General features: G+C 42.4%; 1 protein-coding gene across 1 annotated transcript; it reads right to left on the bottom strand.

The window, feature by feature from the left end:
* Window positions 1-25,507, bottom strand: YWHAG (tyrosine 3-monooxygenase/tryptophan 5-monooxygenase activation protein gamma). Its single transcript, XM_082858073.1, has 2 exons — window positions 25,241-25,507; window positions 1-1,955 (listed from the first exon to the last, which is right to left on the bottom strand). Exons 1-2 carry the CDS (start codon window positions 25,325-25,327, stop codon window positions 1,299-1,301), a joined length of 744 nt encoding a protein of 247 aa, XP_082714199.1. The 5' UTR covers window positions 25,328-25,507; the 3' UTR covers window positions 1-1,298.
* Between the last annotated feature and the right edge of the window lie 1,159 nt (window positions 25,508-26,666).

Genomic DNA, 26,666 nt, shown 5'->3' with positions numbered 1-26,666 from the left:
TTTTGGTCAAATAGGAGTTAAGTATTTATTATCTGATAATGATTTCAGTTTATTTTCCTACAAGGATTATTTGGGGAAGGAGTGTTTTCAGGGAGGAAAAACTGACACACGAGGCTCCTGAAACTGGACAGAATGTTTACGAATAGAGCTCTTCCTTTAGGATTTTTCTACCAGTAAGCTCCTAGCACCTGAATTTTCACACACTGCACCACAAACTTTCTCAAAACGACCGCCAACTTCTACAACCCAACAGCTTTTCAACCCACCCGAGTGCATGCCCTGGGCACAAGGTACAGTAGGGAAGACTCAAGTGAGGAGTGAGACAGCAGTGCAGTCCCTGAGGAAGAAGCTATGGCGGCTGAAAAAAATCAGGATTTCTCTGGAAATATCAGCACAATAAATGACATACAGACCTGAATTTTCTCTATTTTTGTGGTGTTTAACGTTTCTATTAAAGTGATTAATCATTTTTGTGGTGGATTTAAGTTAAGAAGAAAGAAGGACAAAGATCCCACAGCCATCTGCCAAGCACCTATTCAACAAAACCTAAAGTAGCTTTGATTCTCCTCAGGCAAGCCTTCTGGCCTAGGAGACAGATAATAGCAAAACCAACCTGGATGAGGCTGAATAAGGCTGTAAAAGCCAAAATAAGAAAAACACACAATCACAATGGCTTGATGTCACATATGGCTGTAATGTAGAAATACTGTAAACTGCAATTTAGTGTTAATACTGTCAACTAATCAGAAACTTCTGAAAACTGGCAAGGCCTAAACCACAAGGATAAATATACCTTATGTTCTAAGTCTATCAGTTTGGGATTTTAACTATTCCATGTCTGGCAGAGTACACCTGAAAAACAAAATGCACAGCTAAAACGGATGAGCTAGAAAGTACCCAGAACTTAAAAGACAAGAGCATATGTACATAAAAATCCTTACTGGAACCACAGAACTTATTGAATGAGGGCTATTCCGTTTAAGTTTTCTTTTCATCTTAAAACCCTATTTTCTAGCAATAAGTTAAATTAAGGACAGCTCCACTTGCATTAATCTACAGAACAGTCCATATGCCAGTGTGAGGCTGCTATTCCAATACCAGCACAGCTAGCCTGACTTTCCACTAGTGGTATTTTGGCAAAAATGTCAAAGAGGCGATCAAAGACAGGACAGGTCGTGGGTTTCTCCCTAGGAAGGTCATCGCTCCCTTTCCCTCCCCCACCCGACCCCCAACTCATGGGAAAAAAATAAAGACTGCAGTAGTAGCATCAGCGTGTGCTGCCAGTCCACCTGGGGGCCTTAATTGTTGCCTTCTCCACCGTCGTCGTCTTGCTGATCGCTTGTCCAGAGCGTGAGGTTGTCTCGGAGGAGCTGCATGATGAGCGTGGAGTCCTTGTAGGAGTCCTCGTTGAGAGTGTCGAGCTCAGCAATGGCGTCATCAAAAGCGGTCTTGGCCAAGTGGCAGGCTTGCTCTGGGGCGTTCTGGATCTCATAGTAGAAAACGGAGTAGTTAAGGGCCAGGCCTAATCTAATGGGGTGAGTGGGCTGCATGTGCTCCTTGCTAATCTCATGGGCTTCGCTGTAGGCCTTCTCAGATGACTCCACGACGGTCGCCCTCTTCTCTCCAGTGGCAACTTCGGCCAGGTAGCGGTAATAGTCCCCTTTCATCTTCAGATAAAACACTTTGCTCTCATACTGGGTCTCACTGCAATTTTTGATCAGGTAGTTATCCAGCAGGCTCAGCACATCCTGACATACGGCCTCCAATTCCTTCTCTATTTTTTCACGGTAAGCACGGACCATCTCTATCTTCTTCTCATTACCATCTGCAGATGTCTTCTGCTCAATGCTACTGATGACCCTCCAGGAAGAACGGCGTGCCCCAACTACATTCTTGTAGGCCACAGAGAGAAGGTTTCTTTCTTCATTGGACAGTGGCTCATTCAGCTCTGTCACCTATTAAGGAGGAAAGAATAAAGAGCTGTTATGGTACAGATGATGTCAGTTGGGTTAATCATATCTTTATGCCACTAAAACACAAAGAGATCTACCAGCTGATTAAAGTAATCAACAAACAGAAGTTAGGCTGTGTGGTTATATGGAAGAGGGATGGAGCGGGAAGGAGCAACAAAGAAGGGAGAAACCTGCGACTGGCTGGCTCAATGGTGCCTGAACCCCTGCTTTCTCCCTAGAGAAGGACACATAGGCTTATTATCACACAGCTGTTCCAGGAAAGAACTATCAAGTCTAACTCTTAGATGTAAAATCGAAATTTGATCTAAATTACAAAAGGTCAACAAGTCTCTCATGCAACATTACGTACATACTGATCCTAAGGATTTTAAGTATAGATGGCTTATATATCTCATCAGTTTTTTTAAGAAAAAAGAATGACAGCTGCTTCCTAACCTTGCCCTGTCTACCAAACGTCGGTCCCATCCATTTTGGGTGAGAGTATCTTGCCTACCGGGTGAGAACATAGTCAACTTCAAGTTGACTTTTGAGAAACAAAGAAACTTTTCTTATGTTAAAATAATATAAATTACGAACGCCAGAAAGGAAGTCAAAATTGGGGGCACGGGATTGACTCTGATCACTGACATATTAGCAACTTGGGGAACATGTGTTTGTAGTGTCTGAATACAACAGCAGTAAAATGGAGAGGTGAGCAAAGCACTTCTGAGCTGAGGTGGCCAACAGGAATTAATGCTTCTTTCACTTGTGCTAGGTCTTCGTCGTCCCAAACACTAAGAGCCTTGAGGACACTAAAGCAACGGCACACCAATGTTGTGTATTTTTATGACTACCAAACAACTGCATATAATAAAGAAATTAAAGCAAGTGACTAAAACTATTTAATTTATATTACCTGATTTCTGTGATGTCAGAGCCATACACCTCTAAGTGTCTAACAACCATATGAAACAGAAAATTTTACAAGGAGGAGTGACTGAGCTCTTACTTTTTTTCCTATTCTGAGGTCACATTTTTATTTGCCTGGTTAACTATCATATCTAGACTGGTACATACTAAGTCAACGGCATTATCAGAAACCCCAGATCATGAGCTCTTTCCTATGACTTACAACAGACTAGATGCTTTCCTCGCCTCATTCTCTCATGTACCTGCGCTCCAGTGGTAACATGTTAATTGCAAAAACCTTTCATACTTCTGCCCTTTGTTCTTCTGCCTCTGCCTAGAACAACTACCAGTGCTCCTGCCTGGAAAATACTTAAGACAACTGTCAAGAACCAAGTTATACTCATGGCTTCTATGCAATCTTGCCCAGCTCTACTCCTCCCACCCCCAGTTAAACTGGCTACTCCCTGTTCCCTGTGTAGACCAACCACAGCACCCATGTAACATTGTATTACTCAGAGATGTGAAAGGTACTGGGATATAATCCAAAAAGATAAGTTAAGTATCTGGGGGAGGAAGGGCTGGGATTCCAAGAGACCTACCTGTGTATGGACCGTTTCCATTTGGTATGTATTCCTCTTTTATCATGGAAGAGGTCGGGGTGGGAGAGGATTATACTTAAGGAAACTGGTTGTAAAATAGTTCCTCTCAGATACAATCAAATCAGAATGTAAACCATACTTATTAGTTCATATGCTTTGCTTGCTAATTCTCACAACATCCAGCAAATAACACACTCTCAAATTCCTAACTTTTTGAGTGGTTTTTCTGATGCTAACCTTTTACTATGCATTACTGATTCTCCACTCTACACTAGACAGCAACAGTAGCTCTGCCAGAGGTGGCCTAGGGGAAACAGATGCAGAGTGGGGGAACAGGGCTCTGGTTCTACTGGACTTCAGAGCAGAAGGAAACCAGCACAGAGGTGCTTTTTACTCTCTGAGCGCCCCTCCACCCCCCCACCGTGGAAACACTGCTTCCCCTGAATAGGAGGCTTATCATCTCACATCCAATTTCCCATATATTTCTGGACTTTGGAGAAACTATTCCCAGCCCTCAGCCACTGTCACTCCTGTCAATTTCTGACATATATGCAAATAACCCAGAAGACTGGGGCTTTCCAGTCCTACCATTTATTAAGTGACCTTGGGGACAAGCCATTTCATCTACCTGGGCCTCAGTTTGCATACAGATTTCTACCTCTTTCGTTAAGATTTTAAGGGTGTATCAGATGAACGATAAAGTGCTCCCAACAGAGTAAAGTGCTATAGAGATGTGAGCATTTACCTCTTTTATTCGGCCAAGTCATGCACCTGCGGGATCTTAGTTCCCTGACCAGGTCAACTGAACCTGCGCCCTCGGCAGTGAAAGCCCGGAGTCCTAACCACTGGACTGCCAGGAAATTCCCTTGAGCAATTACTTTTGAGAACACCTTGAATAACGTCCCTTCACTTTAAGTCTCGCCATAGGAGGCCTCTGTATTTCTCACATCATCTCGTTTATCTTCTGCTCAATGCTACTAATGTATAAGAGATACTGTATCAAGTATCTCTTCTCCATTTCATGCTATTCTCTAGTCCTTAGCTCCCTTACATCACTTCCTTTCCATAAACTTTAATATCATATAGCCTGGAATAACTCCCCAGACTGGCTTTCAAACAGGCTGAGAGGCCTCTGTAGGCCTGAGGCCCGCATACCGTAGGACACCAGCCCATATTCACTGAATGAATGTGCAGATATTGAAGACTAGCCACCTCTAGAGTAACCTGATAACTGTCTCCAATGCAAGAAGCTGTGATACCTAAGGCCACTGAGATCGGGTTCTGGCCTTTCCCCTAAATCATGCTATCCTTATTTCAAGAGCCAGCAACTATTTAAAGCTCAAATTACCTCACCAGTACTCTATACCGTTAGGTCTCCTGCTGCAAAAGCTGGGCTAAAGAGCCCAAAGGTAGCCATTTGCGCTTATGTAAAATTTGTCCAGTTGCCTCAGACAAGCTGGAACATGGAGATTATGAAATGCCAACATCACCTTTAGATACAGTAACTCAACCACATTTGGGACATACCCAGATGTTCTCTGCCACTGAAAAACTAAGTTAGAGGGGAAAACCTTTAACTCTAATAAAAAAGTCTGCTCAAAGGAACTAAGATTTCTCTAAAAACCTTAAATCAGAATTTTTTTAAAAATCCTTAATATCAAAATGACTTGTATGAGAGATAATCTGTGATTTTTACATTAAAATAAAATAGAGAACCCAACCATACTAGTTTCAAAAGTCAAGATAATTTTTTTTAAAAGGTCAAAAAAAGTATCCACATAGTGTTCACACAAGGTTTAACCAAGATCGAATGCCTATTCAGTGTAGGAAGATGTGAGATATGTATCACTTGGGAAGCAAGGTAATGTCTTTCAAAACAGTCACTGAACTGTTTCTAAGAACGCAATACTTGTATATATGGTCCCCAAAATTTACTGCCATGGCTACTGAAAAATGTGGACAGTTTGTACATTCTCCAGTTTTATGTTCTGGTTAAAAATAAAATTAAGGGGCTTCCCTGGTGGCGCAGTGGTTGAGAGTCCGCCTGCCGATGCAGGGGACGCGGGTTCGTGCCCCGGTCCAGGAAGATCCCTCATGCCGCGGAGCGGCTGGGCCCGTGAGCCATGGCCACTGAGCCTGTGCGTCCGGAGCCTGTGCTCCGCAACGGGAGAGGCCACAACAGTGAGAGGCCTGCGTATCGCAAAATAAATAAATAAAATTAAATTAAGGTTTCTCTTCTCAACTCCTATGATACTAGCTCAAGTTCAAATTTCTTTCAGCGAGTTCGAGAGAGCTGTTAGCAAAAAGGTTAGAAAAATCTGTTATTCTCACCAACAGTTTAAGAAATAAAACTCCCCAAATCCCAGCTGCTAAGGCATCAGATATTAATTAGTTATCAACTGTTGTCCCCTAAGAGTTGATGAGGAGAGAAATCTTCTCTACCTAAGATGAACAACCCATGAGATTCTTGGAAAGCTATTTAGATGACTTTCTGACCCTGTGGTCTTGGAGCACCAAGTCATTCACAATTCTTCAACTTACCTATGGAGAACCTTAAATTGTAATGAGTGCAACTTCAAATGTTTAAACTCCTTAAATGAAACTTGAATTAAGCTTACTTTACTTAAAATGTATTTCTATCAACCCGAATCTTGTACAATAACTTATGATGGTAAGACGCCTTGACTTAAGGAAAGCCGAAAATCTCCACAAAGAACAAACTCACATTCTGTTCACATCCAAAAAATAAGATAGGAGGGATGAACAGGCAGAAAAAAGGATTCTTAGGGCAGCGAAACTACTCTGTACAATACTCTAATGGTGGATACATGTCATTACACACTTGTAAAAATGCACAGTATGTACAATACCAAGACTAAACCCCAATGTAAACGACGGACTTGAATACTAACGGTGAGTCAGTGTAGGTCCACTGATGGTAACTAGCATACTACGCTGGGACGCTGACAGTGGGGAGGGGCAGGGGGGCATACAGGACCTCTGTGCTTTCCTCTGTGAACCTAAAACTGCTCTAAAAAATAGTCTATTAAAAAAATGAGTTAGCAGACACCAGGTATAACATTTGGCCCCATGAAGCATTTTTGGTCCTAGGAGTGATATCACCCGAAAGAGCCAAGAGGCCATAAAAAGGGTAAATGCAGTGACTGCTATATATCAACACCCTACACCAAAAAGAAAAACGTGACAAGGTGCAAAATCAGTCTCAGTGTCCATGTAATGGACAGTTATCTATATACTGTGCAGGCAGCAGAATAACCCACTGCAAGTAAATGTGACACTGTTCTGCTTGCACAAAATTAGTCATGTATTCTAGAGATGGCCTGCTAAATCTCAAATTAAAATTTCTGAAAATAATCTGAAGTCATGTCTTGCACATGTAGGCAAAATGCCTTAAACTTGAAGTACAGTCTGTACAAAAAAGAGTTAACACAACAGCCTTGAGACTGCTATCTTTAGAAAGGTCTGCTTGCAAAGTTGACCCTTGGCTAGCATCTGAGAACTAAGATTTTGGAAGGGTTCCCACCATCCACGATTAAGAATGGCGCACTGTCCCTAAAATGTTTGTCCAAACAATGTGGTTTATGCTGAACACCTGTTTTCCTTCTAGGCGTCTTGAATTTGGTTTGTGCTAGCCAGAAAGTGCCTTTGTGAGCATCCCTCAATGGATGAGGGGCAGGGAGGGTGGGAGGGACTCACAAGAGGGAAAGGGTATGGGGACACATGTATGCATATGGCTGACTCACTTTGTTGTACAACAGAAACTAACACAGTAGTGTGAAGCAATTACACTCCAATAAAGATCTATTAAAAAAATACCAATAAACATTTTAAACATCAAAAAAACAAAACGAAACGAAAAAACCCTTGGGTACTGAGTCTCTAATGAGATTCCCAGCAGACATTTCACACACGCAATCTGTGTGAGTCCCCTGAGAGAAGACTCTGGAAAATTTGCACCTGGTCACTCTGATCTTCGCCCCAAGCACCTTTTCCCTCTGTTGATTTAGCTTTGCATCCTTTCACTGTAATAAATCATAGCCAAGAGCACAGCTATATGCTGAGTCCTGGCAGATCACTGAACACGGGGGTAAGTCTTGGGGACCCTCAACACATATTCAAACTCTGCCTGGAAAGCTCATCAGATGGCCTTTTAGAAGCCAGCAGAGGGACTTCCCTGGTGGCGCAGTGGTTAAGAATCCGCCTGCCAATGCGGAGGACACGGGTTCAAGCCCTGGTCCGGGAAGATCCCACATGCTGCAGAGCAACTAAGCCTGTGTGCCACAACTACTGAGCCTGTGCTCTAGAGCCCACGAGCCACAACTACTGAGCCCTCGTGCCACAACTACTGAAGCCTGTGCGCCTAGAGCCCGTGCTCTGCAACAAGAGAAGCCACAGCAATGAGAAGCCCACGCACTGCAACGAAGGATAGCCCCCGCTCGCCACAACTAGAGAAAGCCCACGTGCAGCAACAAAGACCCAATGCAGCCAAAAATAAATAAAATTTAAAAAAAAAGCCCACACAAAAATTTACCAATTTAAAATAAATAAATAAAAGCCAGTAGCAATGACCCTGGATAAAAACTGTGCTGAAGGGAAACATTCCAGGAAGAGGAACATCCTAGAAGAAAAATGAAACTTCCATGGCATATTCAGGGCCAAGCTCAAGGTCTCATGGATGAGAGGAGAGCTTCCTGAGAACCCGGGCTTTTCTGACAGCCACCAAATCCTATGTTCTTTTCACAACTACCCTAACAAGGTGGACATTATACTTTACAGGTGTGATGCGGAGGAATCAACGGACTTTTTCCCAAAGATCACACTGCTAACACACAGCAGGGCAGGGACACAAACTCGGGTCCGCTGGTTTCAAATCCTGTGCTCCTTCTCCCACCTTGAGTCTCTGAAGATGTAAACCTTGCAACATGTCACAGAGAAAGGACTAGTTTCTCTAATAGAGGCTGTACCTTGTTTTACTGCGCTTCACAGATACTGCAGTTTTTTACAAACTGAAGGCTTGTGGCAACCCTGTGTTGTCAGACTGATGGCTAGCAATTTTTAGCAATGAAGTACTTTTTAATTAAGATATGTACTTTTCTACAACAAGGACGTACTGTATGGCACAGGGAACTATACTCAATATCTTATAATAACCTGAAAAAAATATATATGTATAATTGAATCACTTTGCTGTACACTTGAAACTAACACAACATTGTAAATTAACTAAACTCCAATAAAAAAAGATGTACTTTAAGACATGCTATTGCAGGGAATTCCCTGGTGGTCCAATGGTCAGAACCCCGTGCTTTCACTGCCAAGCGTCCAGGTTCGATCCCTGGTTGGGGAACTAAGATCCCACAAGCCTCACAGCGGCACAGCCAAACAAAAACAAAAACACCTTCCTAAAAGGAATTTAAGACCAATCAGTAATAGAAAAGTGAGCAAAAGGAATGGACAATTGAAAAAGAAAAAGGAAAATGTAAGTAGAGTACTCAAATTCATTCATTTTATAAATGCTAATTTTTCTCCAATCAGACTGGCAAAACTTAAACTTTGATGACTCACTGTGAAGGCTGATACTGTGGATAAACAGGCACTCTCATCCATTGTTGGAAACCGTAAATTAGTACAAACTTTATGGAGGGCAATTGGGAACAGCTATCAGAATTACAAATACTAAGAAAACTTCTGACTCTGCCATTCCACTTCTAGAAACTGATTCACTGCCATCATCTGTAGCAGCTAAAGTCTGGAACCACCTAAATGGTCCTCGATGGAAGTCTGGCTAGATTATGAAACATCCATACAACAGAGTTCTAGGTAGCCATTAAAAAGGAATTTGTATGCTCTCACTGTATTTCTAGAAGGGTCTGAAAACAGAGCGGCTGGGAGGCAGTCAAGGTTGAGGAGGTTGAATTTTGACCTGTTACCAGTAGTACCTATTCAAACAAACCCTCTCCATAACTTACCGAGTTAATCACACCCACGATTAAAGTTTAAAGTCAATTTTGAAAACCAAGTTTTCAAAAAAAGCTCAAAGCCAGCAGTTTTATGTAAACAAGTTTACTGATGTAAATAACTCAAACCCACACCTGCTGCTTTGTGCTCACCACCTCGCTTCTACCAAGAACACCTTAAAAAGCAGAAAAACCCAAAACTTAGTTGCATAAAAATCTTTCATTATATCTTTATACAGATTAGGGCTGATATATGAAATACATACTATAGATTTCAGCCCTGTTTCATTGAATTACTAATTCTAACATTTTTCCAGTTTACTCCCTACCTAATTTTATGGTTTCCAAATATCACTTGTCCTTTCCCGTGGTTAGATTTCTTATACTGTATCACATCTACTGCAAGGACAAGGACAATATTAATAATGCTTATAATGTGCATCTTTGTTTCATTTTGAATTTAATGGAATACGTCCAGTGTTTCATTCTTAAATACCAACTCTTTGTTTAAAAGATACTTCTATCATGTTAAGAAGTACTCATCTATTCCGTATTTTTCTAAATAACTTCTGTAGTATCAAAAATGAGATCTTCACTAAAATTATAATACCTCCTTGGTCCTCCAGATAACCCTTTATGATTTAGTACTGTTATTTCCATTTTAGAGTTTAGAAACTTAAGGCTCAGAGCCAAAGAATGGAATGCAAATCTCACGGCTCAAAATCCCATATGCTTTCCACTATATGACTGGTTCTTAACCAAGGAGGAGCTTTTTGTAAAACACTCTCCCTAGCGCCCTAACCTTCAAAGATTCAGTATTGCATGGGATCCACACACGTCTACTTCTCCAGGTCAAGAACTGCAGGACAATGTTCCTCAAAATGTTGAGTTACCACGTGACTCAGCAATTCCACTCCTAGGTATATACAAAAGAAATGAAAACATGAGACCCACACAAAAACTTGCACACAAATGTTCCCAGCAGCATTAGTTAAAACAGCCAAAAAGTGGAAACAATCCAAATGTCAACAGATGAAAAGATAAGTTAAATGTAGCATTATCCATACAATGGAATATTATTCAGGCATAAAAAGGAATGAAGTTCTGATACATGGTACCACATGGATGACAATAAAAATATTAGGCTAGTGAAAGAAGCCTATCACCAATGACCACATATTATGATTCCAGTTACATGAAATGTCCCAAGCAGGCAAATCTATAAAAACAGAAAATAGATTAGTGGTTGCTTAGAGCTCTTTTTGTTGGGGGGTGGGGGGGAGGCAGGGCAGAGGGCAGTGACAGCTTGCTAATGGTACAGGGTTTCTTCTGGGGAGGTGACAATGTTCTGTATTTAGATACTAGTGATGGTTACAAAACTCTGAACACACTAAAAACCAGTGAACTGTACACTTCAAATGGGTGAATTGTATGGTATGTGAACCATATCTCAATAAAGATAAAACTGCTGCACTATGCCATAGTCTCTACAGCACTTTCACACATGTCAATAATTAATTAGCTTATTTGACAAGTTCAGAATTCCAAATACTTCATAACATGTGGGCTGTTACAAAGAAAATCCACTATAATACAGCATGAACCTCTACCTCTTATTTAATCCTCCTCTTGCGCTTTCAAATAAACTACGTAGTTTGACATAGGTTAATATTTCTCAATAGCCTCGCCAAAAATGAGAACGAGAGCGTTATCTCTATTGCTCAGATATAGTTAAGCAAACCTGAAAAGGGATAAGAATTTTACATTCCCTACCATGGGTATTCTTCATTATGAAGCAATTCAATTCTGCCACTATGGGGGAAAAAGGCAGGAGAGAAATATACTAAAATAACAACTTCTCAAATTACAGACAATCCACACACAAACCCAAAGCTGTGCTCCCCTCCCTCTTGCAGACTCTGCTGGGTGCTCTTCCAACCCTCTACTTGGACACCTGGGAGAATTCTGCCTAAATCCACCTTTAGAGAGTAACATCAGAAGTACCTGACTTGAAGATAAAGCTAAGTTTATCTCCCCTAAAACTGCCAGTCGCTAGCCTTAAGAATTTTATTTCTTGGAGCCAGAATCACTTCTTCAAAGAGATAGTCCTCATACCCCTAGGTCTTCTCTACTTAACTGTTTCTATGATCTAGATACAACTCCCCTCATCATCCTGACTCTTTCCCCCCGAATTTCCCAGTACTCTTGTCAGTACTCGTCAGTCTGCTATTTAGAATACACCACTTCACACTTTAGCCGGGCTATTTTCTGAATTCAGCACAAATGAACTAACATTTATAACGCTAGTTTTACCATAGATCTGCTTTTTTGGGGGGGGAGGGGGGCAGGGGGAAGAAGGTAAATAAGCTGGTGTATTTGAAAATGCTGTATAACCTATGGTACAGTGCATTTTAAAAGCAGCTCTATTTAGATATTATCTACCAGGCAGAGGCCAGGCATGCTGGTGAACATCCTACAATGCACAGGTCAGCCACATAGAAGAGCAAAGAATAATTTGGCCCAAATATCAATAGAGCCCTGCTTCAAGTCATCAATATCCAGACCCAGGTCTCACAGTCTTCCTCATATTACACACTCCTCTGCTATCATGCTTTTCCAACCACCTAAAACGCACTTCCAGAACTATGAAGAAAAATTCTCTATATGTCATCTTTTAAGCCCTAATTCAAATACTACACTTACTTCCTGAAGCCTGAAAATTCCTCAGGCAGAACTAACTACTGCTTACTCTGTGTGTAACTTTCACCTTGCAGTTATTATACTGCTTATATCTAATGCCTTGTAGTTTAACTGTATACCTTTCTTTCTCCTAAAAGGACTAAAGTCCTTAAGGGCAGGTAGCACACTTCACTCAGCGGTGAATCAACCACAGTACCTAAACTGTCACTTCCAAATGTTTAAGTGACATGAATCTACATAGGCTGTATCCAGCCCAGACTGTTTGCATAAATGGTCCTAATAACTCCCTCCAACCCTGTGTGTATCTCCTTCCTTTTAAATGATTTCGCAGCTCCTTCCATCAAGAACTTCCATCAAGAACTGTATTTCCGCAACTCTATAATCTGAACTTGATCATGAGACTTGCTTTGGCTAGTAGAACATTAGCAAGTATGAGGTAAGCAAAGGCCTGAAAAGTGCTTGTGAATCAGGACTCGCTGCTGGGAACCTTCCCCAGGCAAAGAAGCCTGGGTTAACCTGGAGATGAGAGGCCTTTACCTCTTCATAGTTATTCCGGCCCCACAGGAGCAAGTCTAGACCCAAACTACCTGGCCAGTATAAAGAACTGTGATAAACAAGAAATATCTGCTTTAGGTAGTTTGATACAAACAAAAACTTAACGAATATTAAGATGGCTATTGTTAAGTGCCACCTGCATCAAATGTAACGAACAGTTGAATTTTAGGGTCAAGGTACAGGACCTGAAGCAAAAACAAGGCCACTTCATTAGCCGAGATTCCACCCATTGCTCCAGTCTGATCTCACTTTTCAACAACCGGGACAAATGCCAAAGCTCTGCAGCTCACCATTTAACCTCACAAATCAGGAAACAGATACACTATGCTCTAGCACTCCCCTGGCTAGCAGTCAAATAACTCTATTCTAAAAATTAGTTAACTGGAGCCTCAACTAAGGAGCCCGCCCGGCACAACTAAGACCCGGTGCAACCAAATAAATAAATATTTTTAAAAAATAAAAATTAGTTAAATCAAAATTAGTTATGCAGGTTCTTATACAAGCCCATACTGACTCCCTCACAATCTTCTCTTTCATGCCTTTTCTGTGCTTCTAAAATTTCTCCTAGAATCAACGTCATGTTCACTTTCTTTGAGATTGTTTACCTGTATCCAGACCTCTGGCCCTACCTCCTTATCCAAGGCTACTCCCTCAAATTAATTCTGAACAACAGTTCAGTTATCTCGATTCTGACAACTTATCCCCAAACCACACCTTTAACCTCACTCACAACCATTCATTTTTTAAATTTTTATTTTATATTGGAGTATAGTTGATTTACAATGCTGTTAGTTCCAGGCGTACAGCAAAGTGACTCAGTTAGACATACGCATGTATCCATTCTCTGCAGTCTCTTCCCATACAGGTTATTACAGGATATTGAGTAGGTCCTTGTTGATTATTTTATGTAATGTGCATACGTTAATCCCAAACTCCTAATTTATCCCCCCGCCCCACCCCCAACCATTCACTTTAAAAATCAAACTCCTGCGAGTTCCTGGGCAGTCCACTGGTTAGGACACGGCGATTTCACTGGTCAGGGAACTAAGAGGTGTGGCCAAGATAAATAAATAAATAAATATTTTAAATAAATAAAGCAAAAAGACATAAACAAAATTAAAAAATAAAAAATTTTTTAAAAAGGGGAGTTCCCTTGTGGTCTAGTGGTTAGGACTTGGAGCTTTCACTGCCGTGGCCTGGGTTCAATCCCTGGTTGGGGAACTGAGATCCTGCAAGCTGTGCGGCACGGCCAAAACAAGTAAAAAATAATAAAACCAAACTCCTACCTACCCTTCAGTGTTACCAGTCCTCACTTCCACCTACTAGACTCGCTCTTGAGCCCTCTCCTTTTTTCTCAGCCCCTGTCCTTTAGGTTTTATTTCCTCCTTGTAAGCTTCATCAAGATCCATCAAATTCAATTATTTTTGCATTAATATCAACATTCCTATGCCTTGTCCTTCTGCTATACCATCTCGAAACACCCAAATTCTCCATCAATAGAGCCACCCAGCCTGCTTTCAACTCTTATACCCAAAATACGGTGCGGGGTAGGGGAGAGGGAGAGACCAAAAAGAACTAGATTGTAATCACTACAAATTAAGGCTTTTTAACCTCAGCAGGGCCCTTAGCACTCACTGCCTGGCAACCCTTGCTCTACTACAGCCTCTTCAAAGGAAAGTGACCAAAGGCCTTTACTTGACAAACAACTGCCCCTACCACTGCCGCCTCCGCCCTGTATGCAAACAAGATGCTTCTTCCCTCTCAAGATATTCCCATCAGTCACTCTCTTTCCTGTACTTTCCCATTAACATGTAGTCCAAGTTGAGGTTTAAAATAAACAATGCCGGGGCTTCCCTGGTGGCTCAGTGGTTGGGAGTCCGCCTGCCGATGCAGGGGACGTGGGTTCGTGCCCCGGTCCGGGAGGATCCCGCGTGCCGTGGAGCGGCTGGGCCCGTGAGCCATGGCCACTAAGCCTGCGCGTCCGGAGCCAGCGGGGGAGGCCACAGCAGTGGGAGGCCCGCGTACCGCAGAGAAAAAAAAATAAAATAAACGATGCCTTTTAATCACATCTGTTTCCCTCAAAATCAGGTTTCTGAAAATTAGCCTATACTTGTTACCATTTCTTCACCTTTCATTCACTCCTCACCCCATTACCACTGTCATCAACTGTCTTCCTACCTCACATATCCCATGTTCTCTTATGTCTTAATCTTAATTCTTAAGGGATCTATAACACTGCGGACTAATCCCCCTTTCTTGACACTCTTGTCCACTTTGTTAGCTTTCTTTCTTGGTTTTCCATCACCATCTACTTAGTCTTTTCTTCCTCGTTCCAGTCACTACTGAAGTGGGATTCCCCAGGGTTCACTTTGACTTCAGCTCTCAATTTTGCCTAGGTGACCTTATTATGCCTGGTAGGAGACTCCCACTAGAATGTTCTGTGAGGGCAGGGGATATTATATCCTCCAGGTCTGAGACTAGAACCTGGCTGTTAGTGGTTCCTAAATAAATATTTATTTACTTAATGAATAATAAGTAACACTGAGTGCTTAACCTGTGCCAGGCCCTGTTTTAAGAGCTTTTCATGAATTAACTTGTAGCCATGATGCTTCCATTTACCGCCACTTAAATGTTTCCTCAAACACAGCATGCCGGCAACTGACTTGATCTTCCCCATCATTTCTCCTTCCTCCTCCTCCCATCTCCAGCCATCAAATTCTCTCTCTCAAATCTGCCGTCACTGTCCATGTCCTGGTCCTCATACCTTCAGAGCAGACCCTGCAATACTAATCAGTCTTGTCCCTCTGCCGCACTGTCCTCCTCTTCAACTTCCACACTGCTGCCAAGGTTCTCTCCAAACCAAAAACCGGACAATGATCTTCTTCTGCCTGAAACCCTTCAATGACTCTCCAAAGCCTAAGAAGAAAACCCAAACTCCACAAGGCCCTTCATGAACTGGCTCCTGCCCCTATTTACCTCTCTGGACTCATTTCCTAACATTCTCTCAACGCAACCCGTAGTGACTGGATCAATCATGCAACAGACTCTGCTCCCTGTACATTCTGCAACTAAACAATGCTATTCCCTCTGCCTGGACACTCCTTCCTCCAGCCTTTCCCCTCCCCCCCTCAACATCCACCCCTCACTGCTCTGCTATCATTTCTCTAGGAAATCTCCCCTGATTCTCAGGGTGACTTCAGTGTCCTGATACCACAGCACTGGGCTGACCTTCACTTTCTGTGTGTGGAAGTTCCCACAGACGTTCAATAATCCCCTCACAACTCTACCTTCCCTGTGTGAATTCTGGATCAGTACCATTCACTTCTTCCACTGCCTAGAACATCTACAAAATATTCAAGTTAACATTCTTTTCTTCCTTTGATCTTCACTTAAATCCCCTCAAAACATGTTTCCACATTCCAGTTTGTGAATTCCACACAAGCCCATATTATCTTTGATGTACAAAAAAGTCACAGCTTCCTCCCATTTCTTTCAAGTGAGGTATACTCTTCCATTCAGTTTGAGTAGCATCCTTTCACTTCTTGGCCATACCTGTAAGACTCCAATGGCAAAAGCATGGTACTTACCTCCTTATGCTAAAAAACTGCAAGTTCTCCTTTGTTAAATGGTATTTAAAACACACCACAGTCATGGGACCAAATATTTTCTAGAAGAAAGATTACACTCATATTGAGTATTTCATCTTAGGGCTGTCCTAAAGAAGTTTGCTCTGTATTAAAAACCTGGATTACATAACCACCCTCTCAAGCACAACCAAATGGGAAAATATTAAATATACAGCAGTTTGAAGCAATTTCAAAGCTTCTGCAAACAATGGAACATTGACTAAAATTAATGAAAACAGATCACTGAAACAATAGCTAAAAGATTACCAGTATCCATGTATACACTTCACCTTTGACTCCTTTTTGAAAACTAAAAAACCTTTTAAAAGAGGCCGAGATTTAGGAAAAATACTTTTAACTCAAGCCTTAATAAGCAAATTACTTAAACATTTCTGCCTGTAAAATGGGACCATCACTTTATAAAACTGTTGTGAAATTAAATGGGAAAATTATAGAAAGATGCTTCCCAAGTGACAGTAAATGTCCAACTATATTGCAATATTTTAATCTGAGAGTGTGTAACTTAAAATTTTGTCTTCCGGGCTTCCCTGGTGGCGCAGTGGTTGAGAGTCCGCCTGCCGATGCAGGGGACACGGGTTCGTGCCCCGGTCCAGGAGGATCCCACATGCCGTGGAGCAGCTGGGCCTGTGAGCCATGGCCGCTGAGCCTGCGCTCCGCGGCAGGAGGGGCCACAACAGTGAGAGGCCCGCGTACCCACCCCCCCCAAAAAATCTTGTCTTCCCAAAAATATTATAGTCAGTGCACAAGTCTATAGAACAGATGTGAAAAAAGTCATACCCAAAAGTACACTAGGTTTTCCACCGTATAGTGGAACTCATCAACATTTCAGGGTAATGCTATGCCATAACAGCTTAGTAAATTATAGTACTGACGTGATTTTCACAACAGATGTAAACACTTGCTAAAAAGCTAGTCTTAATCATCCTTCATTAAAAAATATATGTATTTATACAGCCAGCCAGATTATGAAGAGAAAAACATGATCAAAATGCAAGAGTACCATAAATCCAAAATAAGAACTAGCTATAATTCAGTGTTTTTGAGAATCTATATGCTAGACAGAGTTCTAAATAAGTAATATTAATAGAAATATATTTTATGCAATTTTAAAGTTCAATTCATTACTAAAGCTGTTTGAAGTTTACCATGTTGTTTTCTCTTCCTCAATAAATGGTTCCAAAAATCTAGCCTTTTTCTGCAGGACCTACGAATGGTAAAAAAATAAAACGGCAGTATACTCACCTGTATTACTGATATCAATAAACTAGTCAACTCCATACTTCTGAGCATGGAATTCAAGCCCAGGGTGTCCGGGCCCAGACAGCTAGTGTATGTACGTATCTATCTACCTACCTACCTACCTACCTACTCATACCTACAACCAGTACCATGATAACTTTAAGGCAAAAATGATTTTTTAAAAATGCTTGGCAAGGAACAAAACCAAACAAAAGCAAAACTTGTTTATCCACATCGCCCTCAACAAATCAATTGGGTTTTAGCACTTCTATCAGATTGGTGATAAAAGCCAGAACTGACAAAAGATATCAGCCTTTGTTGTCCCTTTCCCAAAAAAGGCAGTAAAAAACAGTCCAGTAATGATAAAGCCCTTCTCTAAACCTACCTGACACAGCACCACCTTTCCTCTCCCCACTCGTGACCCATCCAGCCTTTCCTCCTCCTCATGAGCAAAGGCTGCTGGGAAGCAGCACTTGGATGTCAACTGAGAGAAACACTCCTCTTAAAATCAAGGAAAAAATTATCTGCCACCTGGATTATATGCCTTAAGCAAGAAACTACACTTTGAGGTTGCCAAATCTGAATATAAAGAGATCTTGCTGGTAATTGGAACATTTGTGGGAAAAAAGGCGTAATTTTAGGTCAATAAAAAACCATCTTGCGGGCTTCCCTGGTGGCGCAGTGGTTGGGAGTCCGCCTGCCGACGCAGGGGACGCGGGTTCGTGCCCTGGTCCGGGAAGATCCCACATGCCGCGGAGCGGTTGGGCCCGTAAGGCATGGCCGCTGCGCCTGCGCGTCTGGATGACTGTGCTCTGCAACTGGAGAAGCCACAACAGTGAAAGGCCCGCGTACCGCAAAAAAGAAACCATCTTGCAAGATGGTAAATACCAAGGGGACCAGAACAGTAGTAAAGTATATAGACAGAAGATTGGCCAATATGCTGACAAACGGTGAAACTGGTTATATGGAGTTATATCATGCTATTATCTTTATTTTGCATATACTTGAAAGTTACCATATTAGTTTTTTTTGTTTTTTTTTTTTTAATTTTTAAAAAAGGTACTCATTCCAACCACAAGAAAGCAGAAGAGAAGCTTGCCACAAATAAGCTTGCAGTTAAACTTTCCCCTGTTTCAACCTCATTTTCTCTTTCTGGAGCAGAAAGGGCAATAGGATATCCTTGAACTTTGAACCATGTGTATGTACTATCTATCCAAACAAGTACATCTTCCAAAACTTTTGAGATACATACCAGTGCTAGTGATGGTTTCAAGTTCCTTAAAAATTCTTAGCAATTCTTTCAAAAATTCCACTTTGGGGTCTCTGTCCTAATATACAATCTGTGTTGAAAGCTTTAGCCACAAAGATATTCATGGCAATATTATTTATAAATTTGGAAACGGCCTAAATGCTAAATAAAAATTAAATTATGACACACCCACAGGACTGTTCAGCCACTGAAAATACTGATAACAGAAGAAAATATCCTTGAAATATCAAGGGGAAAAAGCAAGGTGCAAAACCCTGTAGAAAGACATGATGGAAATATCCCTGCATAGGGAACTATTATGGTGATACTTGTCATTTTTCTAGCGTCCTAAAGGCCAGACATTTTTGTCATCAGTGGTCTGTCCCACTGATAACAACCTTCCAAAAACCAGAGTCCCTTAGAAGATCAGAGCACCCCCAAATCAAGATATTCTAAAATTTTTCTTCCCTACTCACTTGTCCCCACCAGCTTTCCTTGTCTGCGGAATGCTGTTCTGCTGTTCTTACCCTATCTTGTTATTTCTCCTTATCCTCACGCACTGGGTCATTTTCAAACTACTAGAAAAAAAATATAGTGTCTGGGGTTCCCTGGTGGCGCAGTGGTTGGGAGTCTGCCTGCCGATGCAGGGGACACGGATTCGTGCCCCAGTCCGGGAAGATCCCACATGCCACGGAGCGGCTGGGCCCGTGAGCCATGGCCGCTGAGCCTGTGCTCCGCAACGGGAGAGGCCACAACAGTGAGAGGCCCGCGTACCGTTAAAAAAAAAAAAAAATATATATATATATATATATATATATATATATATATATATATATATAGTCTCAACTTTAAGTCTCTATTTTTACTACACAGATGTAGTTAGAAAGACCAGAGGTGAGTCATATGTGAAAAGTGGAGTATGATTTGAAAATAACATCTATCCACCGGGTCTAGCCATGCCAGGCAGGCCCTCATTTAAGAATGTCCTGGCGGGAATATGGGATTGTTTGCATGGCGACTATCCATCCTGGGCTTCTGCTGCAAAGACATACTCATTCACTATTTCATGTTAGACCCATACAAAAGGAGCACTGTGTTGAACTGAATAGCACTGAATTGAAACAATTCAGTCAAAAATATTTTAAGCTTATTTCCACATCCTTAAAGTACTGGCACCATAGGCAACTTTGTTTCCTAGATCTTGGTTATTTGAATACGGTAGCTTAAGTGCCATATTAATAACTCCTTTCAGAAAGCTAAAGAAGTTTTAAATGATCTCTCTTCAAAACAAACCTTCTTTTTCAAAGCCTTCCTCTTGTTATCTCTTAGCCTTCTCTCACTTCTCACACCACCACAGCTGCTCTTCATACTCGGCGGTGGGGGAGGGTGGATGAGGGATTCCTCTCGCACTACTGTCATTACATGTTCAGCTGCCCACTGTCGTCACTGTCATATCCCCAGCTCTGGCACCCCTGTTCTAGCAACAGAATTATTAAGAGGGAAAAGCTGACACTACACCTGGGTCCTACTCACCAAGTTTGGCTTTACATCTCTCCAAAAATGAGGTATCGTTTCAAAGATTAAAAGGATAAGACCAATGAGTTTATTTGGAATTTTTAAAAAATGTCATATTAAAAATCTACATATGTAAGAACACTCTCATTTCTATCTACTTATTCACAACGCAACTAATGCTATGCACCACATTATTCAACTTAGGTAAAGAAAAATCTACCTCCGTGGGACACTCTTACAAGTGATATGCTGATGAACATTTGGTTTAGACTTCACGAGTTCTTTTAAAAGGAAGAAAAAAAAAGACTGATGCAAAGTCTTACAAGATTTACAAATTTTTATTGTTTCTGCAAAATCATGGAACCAAATAAATTTAACCATTTATCTTAAAATTAAAGCTTTCTTTTGGGAATTTTTGTTGATCACTTTTCATGTAACTGTTTTTTTATGACTCAAATTCATAAATTAGTAAAATCAAAATTTCAAGTGCCAGTCTAAAGCAAGATAATATGGTCTGGTACTAAACCAAAATGATAGGTAATACCTAAAATGGAATGTGGGGAAGACAGCAGAAAAATGATTATGACAGGAAAGGCCATAAGGCAGCTCATGTTGATAGCCTTTATAGCCTAGAAAGGCAACAAATACAGGTTCCCTATAATTACAGTCTCGAATATCTGGTCAAGCTCTAACAAACAGAGCTTAGAAAATAAGACAAAAGACAATGGTTTATATGTGATTTTTTTCCCTTTGACTGTTAAACATATAAAGTGGTCTTTGCTTCTTTTTTTCCACATCTCATGGAATCTGGTAGGAATACGAAAGAATCCGATGCCCTGCCAGATAAAACTCTTAGGGCTGGTGATACTGGAGACAAGAAGTTGTTCCTGGCAGCCTCAGAAACACCAAAACAATGTATTTAACATCTTATTTACGAGAAGCCCATGCTTGAATAGCTCACCACTCTCAGCACTGCCGGAACCCGGGCCACACAGCAGGGCAAGTGTGTCTAACAAAGTCAGTCTTGGGGTGGAAAATGAGTGATGATAAGAACACCAGCAAAATTCCTATAATCTCCAAATAGTTAATAGTTTGCTCCGATTTCAGGTAAATTGTTCTTATTCATTTGTGTGAGCAACGTATAGTTTTTAAGCTCTGTAACTTTTTAAATGGAAATACAAATCTAGCCAAAATAAGTCCCCTTTTCAATTTATGCTGAAAGGTTCGGATGTTAGAAAACAAAGAGAAAGGGATACTGATTACCACTGGCTGTGAGCCCTGCACTATTGACACATTCCTGAATCAGTAATGTGCTGAAATCCAGCCAGCTATAGCCAGACCATCATCACTTTTTAAAAATATCATTTTCCTATTTTTTCTAGAGGTGATGGCTGCACATCATTGTGAATGTACTGAATGCTACTGAATTGTACACTTGAAAGTGGTCAGTTTATGTTGTGACTTTTACCTCAATAAAAACAAAATCATTTCCTCCACTTTTTAATAATTTAGAGTTTGGTTTAATAAATAAATAAGGCTTCCTCCAAGTACAAGGGGATGAAATCCTCCCTAGGGTCTGCAGTTAATCCAAAGAACTGTAATGAGGATGCACATTCAGCAACATCTTTTATCTTAATATAATCCAAAAGATACATATGAAATTATTTAAATAATTAGAAAAGGCACTTAAGAGTCATTTCAGTTACTGTGAAGGTTAACATAAAAAGCAAACTGTCATCTGTATTCTTTCCACCCCAAAGAGAACAACTGAAACCACATGACTTTGATTATAATAATGGCTGGCAGAACTCCACCTCTGAAGAGTCTAAAGATTACTCCATTAGTGATAATGGCTATTGATCTAGCCTCCTGGAAGAGCTAGTAGGAAAAACAGAATATTTAACATTGTAAAACCTTTTTAAGTATATCGATTCCACCACGAGGACTTTTTTATATAATTAAGATAGCCTTTTGCCACTAATGCCCCCCAACACACCCGAGTTAAATTGCTTAACCCAGTAACTTCAACAAAGTTACTAGCCCAGAACCTTTTCTGCCCGCCCTCCCCCCCCTCCAGGAAAGTACCAGTAGCCTACTTAGAATATTAACTTCTCAAGAGGCTATGAAAATCCAAAGGACAAGTCAATATTGTCTAACAAGTAGGAAACATCTAGGTGTTCGCTCTTTTTAGATATAAGCCCACACATGTGTCTTAAAAGACTAAACTTCCTTCTTTCCTCCTTTCCAGAATACATCATTTTATCTCTATCCTGGTCACCCACCTACAACTATCACAGGTCCTAACTCTTTACTACTAGGGTAACTTCATCCGATGCAAATAACTTTAATCATGCTAGCACCTGGATGACTTCAGCCTTAGAAGAGAACTCAAGTGGTAGAACTGAGTATTTTCTTTGTATCTTCCTGTATTTTCCAAATTCTCTGATGAGATGATTTTTATAAACAAAGGAAGAAACAAAGTTTTATAAATAGTTACCTTTTCTTAAGCACCTACTATATTTTTTATTTAATCCTCACAACTTTGTCAAGCAGGTGTTGACCCATTTTACAGATGAGGAAAATGCACATCAGAGGTAAGCCTAATTCCTCAAAATCATGGTAAACAGATTTGGAAAAGGTCTGCTATATTTTATAAACTGTTTTTTCCTGCACATTCAGTTAAGGAGCAGAAACATAAACACAGCAAAAGAGAACTTTTCCAAATCCCAAGCTAAATTGTTCTGTAATGGATTCTCATTCCCTAACGTTTACTGAAAATGCCCCAGCAGGAAGTCATAATATTTTTAAGGTTTTTATTAAAACCTGCCGAGTTAATAATTTGCAATAAACCCATGTATACAGCTCATCCCTGCACTATGAGCATAAAACATATTCTTGTTTAAAACTTCTATCTTTATTCCTTCATTGCCCAATTTTAACAAATGTTTAAAACCACGACTGTATCTTATAAACTTTTGAGAAAACTACAAATACGAAGGTGAACAGGCATAGTCAGACATCCCTGATTTGCACGTCTAAGGATAAATGAAATTCTTATTTGGACGACCAATTCTCATCCGGTGGAAGACAAAATGCTCAATTCCACCTGGCTTATCTGCTAATTTCTGCATTACCTTGGACAAATGCCATCTGCATACTCCCTACCAACCCATTAGGTGCATTGCAGCCTCTGTGTCATTGTGTGTGACATCACTGGGTTGCTATGGATATAGGAGCGAGGTCACTCGCTTTCCTGTGAAACTAGAAATATGGATAAATTAGAAGAGTCTAAGTAATGTGAACTAAAGATACTGATATCTGCTAAAGTGCAACTTACATCATTTGAGCTTTAAAGACAGCAACTGTGGCAATAATATTAATACAGCAGTACTCCAAATGTCAGAATCAATTCTCTTCCTTAATGAGATAAAAATCTTCTTTGTTAATGTATCTGGCTTAGATACACAGGCATCAGCATTGTCATCTTCTGTGAACCAGTAAAGTTATTCAAGAATTAATCTGCAATACCTATACTGCTTCATTAAAAAGGTTTAACAGGCAAGGTACACTCCTCCATCCGCTGCACACTGGAGATGCGTTTTAAAACCTTTGTTACATAAGGCAGGAAGTTAGATATGAAAATAGTGGGAGACCGAAACCATTAGATAATTTTACGTTTCATTTAATAATGCTCAATACTTCCCCCATCCTCTAATATCAAACTGGTTGACCACCCATTAGGTGAATATAGTGTTACTGACAAAATGGTGCAATACAAGCAGGAATCTGCAAAATGCGACAACTGGAGATCAGTATTCTCTTCTCATCAGCATTGAGGATGCGCTAGTTTTTTTTTTTTTAAGCTTCAGATGCATCTAACAAAACAAATTAAAAAAAAAAAGACTTTTTCCCCTTTAAAATAACTCCTCCCAGCCTCCACCCAGTCTAGGCTCTCTGCAATACGACAAATGCAGAATCTTCTGGAATGACTTGATACTGCCTCCCACCACCGCTTTGTTTGCAATATCAGATCAGAGAATATTTTTTCAACTTATAGGAATTTCGACAAATGTGTGCCTATATTTAAAAAAGAAACAGCATATATCACAAACTGAACCAGTCAGCTAAATTCACAACCTTTGTTTTAAAGACAATACCAACACTTTTCAATACGAAAGCCGTAGGAAAACAAGGAGATGACATATTGAGAACAATCAATGAAAACGCTAGCGAGACAAACGTGCCCCCTTCCTAAAAGCAAGAGGACTTGCTTTGGGGCATGCAGAAAGAGGAGCCTTTTGTTAAGAAAAACGTGAGCAAGGAGGTTTCGATTTTGCATCTTGGACCCCAGGTTTTCAGGACAGCCTACATTTTTCCCGGGGAGGTCCTAAAGGATCAGTCTGGAGAGGCAGTGGGAAGATTTGGGGAGGGGGGGAGCATTAGAAAACCGGGAGACCTGCTGAGTGAATGGGAAAGGCGCCGCCCAGACATCAGGGAGAAAAGAGGAACCGCATCCATGCGGTCCCCCGCCCCCACACGGCCAGGCTGGGAGGAGGGGAAGTGGGGCACAAAGGATGCGCACGGCCCCTGCTCAGGTCCCCAGCAGACCCGGAGGCGCAGCGGCCAGAGACCCCGCTCCCGAGACCAGCCCTCCAAGACCCCGCCCCAGCGCGGGCGCGTGGGGAGGGCCGAGGCGGCAGCGCCGCCGGCCCTGGGGAATGCTCGGGGAGAGGCCGCGTCACACCCGGTCCTCAGCGCTCTCAGGACCCTCCCCAGCCCCCTCTGGGGCGGCCAACCTGCAGGAGCGACGGGCGACTAGTCCCCAAGTCGACCCCGCGAAAGCCCGCGTCTGCGAAGGGGCTGGGGCGAGGCGGCGGGGGGGGGAGGAGAAACTCACGTTCTTCATGGCCGCGGCCATGTCGTCGTAGCGCTCCGCCTGCTCCGCCAGCCGGGCTTTCTGCACCAGTTGCTCGCGGTCCACCATCTTCACGGGCTGGGTCGGGCCGGGCGAGGAGACCAGGGCGGCCTGAAGGGCTCGGAGGGCGGCTGCGGGCGCGGCTGGAGCCCGTGTGCCGGAAGGACCGACCCACGAAGCGAGGGGCTGAGGCGACGGCGCGAAGGCTGCGGCTCGAGCTGCGACCGCGGGACCGGGCGCGAGGTGGCTGCGGCTGCTGTGCGTGCCGCGGGCGGACAACCCCCTGCGGCCCCGCCCACGCCGCGTGACGCAGACGGCCCCTCCCACTACCCCGCGCACCCCGCCCCGGCCCCGCCCCAGCCCCTCCGCTTCTCAGGTTGCCCCTCCCCAACTCAGCTCGCCACCGCCTTCTGGGTGTCCCCTTCTTCCCCGCTGCCCCTCAGCAAGCCCCGTTTTTCCCTTCACCCCGGTTGCTGCGCCCTAGCTTTTCCAGATGACCCCCCACCCCTCGCCATGCAGACCCCCGCCCTGCCAGGCCCCTGGCGCGTGGGCCCCTGGGAGTTGTAGTTCATCCTCTGCTGGGGTGCTACGTTGGGGAGATCAAGGACAAAGGAGCGGTCAAGACTACATCTCCCAGTGGTCATAGCGCGCAGATGGAGGAGGATTCGGGGTGGGGGGGTCTAATTCCGCGGCCGCTGGGGACCCCTGGCGGGGACGAAGGCTGCCTGTGTCCGAGCGAGTGCTGATTCACGGCCCCGCCCCATATTCTTTGGGAAATTACTGGGGGAGGGGGCCAGGGCCTCAGCCCTGGACCGTATTTCCGAGATAAAATAGCACGCCATGGGGGGATTGGGGAGATGGGGCGCGTCCACTGTTGATCCAAACTGTCAGGGTGGTACCCACCTCAGGGATGGCTGAATTAAAGAGCCAAACCTTGGGGGACTGTCAACCTCCCCCACCCCCCACAAGGTTCCAGCTCCCCCATCCCCACCTTGAGGTTCTTGGACCTGACAGGTGGAAATATGGAAAGACAAATACCAGCCGGGCACTCTGGTTAATATACAGAAAGGATGCAGCTGTTTGCAGACTGATCCCTGGGGAGCCCCTTCTTCCTCTCCGGGGTGGAGCGTTAAAGATTCAATTCAGTTACCAGAGCCAATGGATGCTTACCACTGGGTTGTGTCTCGGGGTTGACCAAACCTTCTCTCCCCGCCTAGGATATACACGCTGAGGTCAGGCTGACTAATTCTTGCTCATATGCTTCCCTTTTTGACATTCCATGTAGCTCACACACCCCATAGCTTTGACTGCACATTTTATTTATTTCATTTATTCGGCCCTTATCTACTGAGCACCTACTATGTTCTAAGCACTGTTCTAAGTAATGGGGTACAGCAGTGAACAAAAC

Source organism: Leucopleurus acutus, assembly GCF_964270905.1.
Source record: "Leucopleurus acutus genome assembly, chromosome: 16".
Classification (NCBI taxonomy): domain Eukaryota; kingdom Metazoa; phylum Chordata; class Mammalia; order Artiodactyla; family Delphinidae; genus Leucopleurus; species Leucopleurus acutus.
The sequence above is the reverse complement of the archived record's forward strand: the minus strand, read 5'-3'. Positions and strand labels throughout refer to the sequence as shown.

What these genes read in the sequence shown, in the direction of transcription:
- YWHAG (XM_082858073.1), bottom strand. Translation starts at nt 25,327, where the DNA reads ATGGTGGACCGCGAGCAACTGGTGCAGAAAGCCCGGCTGGCGGAGCAG. An exon ending in TGGCCGCGGCCATGAAGAAC is followed by an intron (nt 1,956 to 25,240) that starts GTGAGTTTCTCC and finishes CCTCCTTAATAG; the next exon opens with GTGACAGAGCTGAATGAGCC.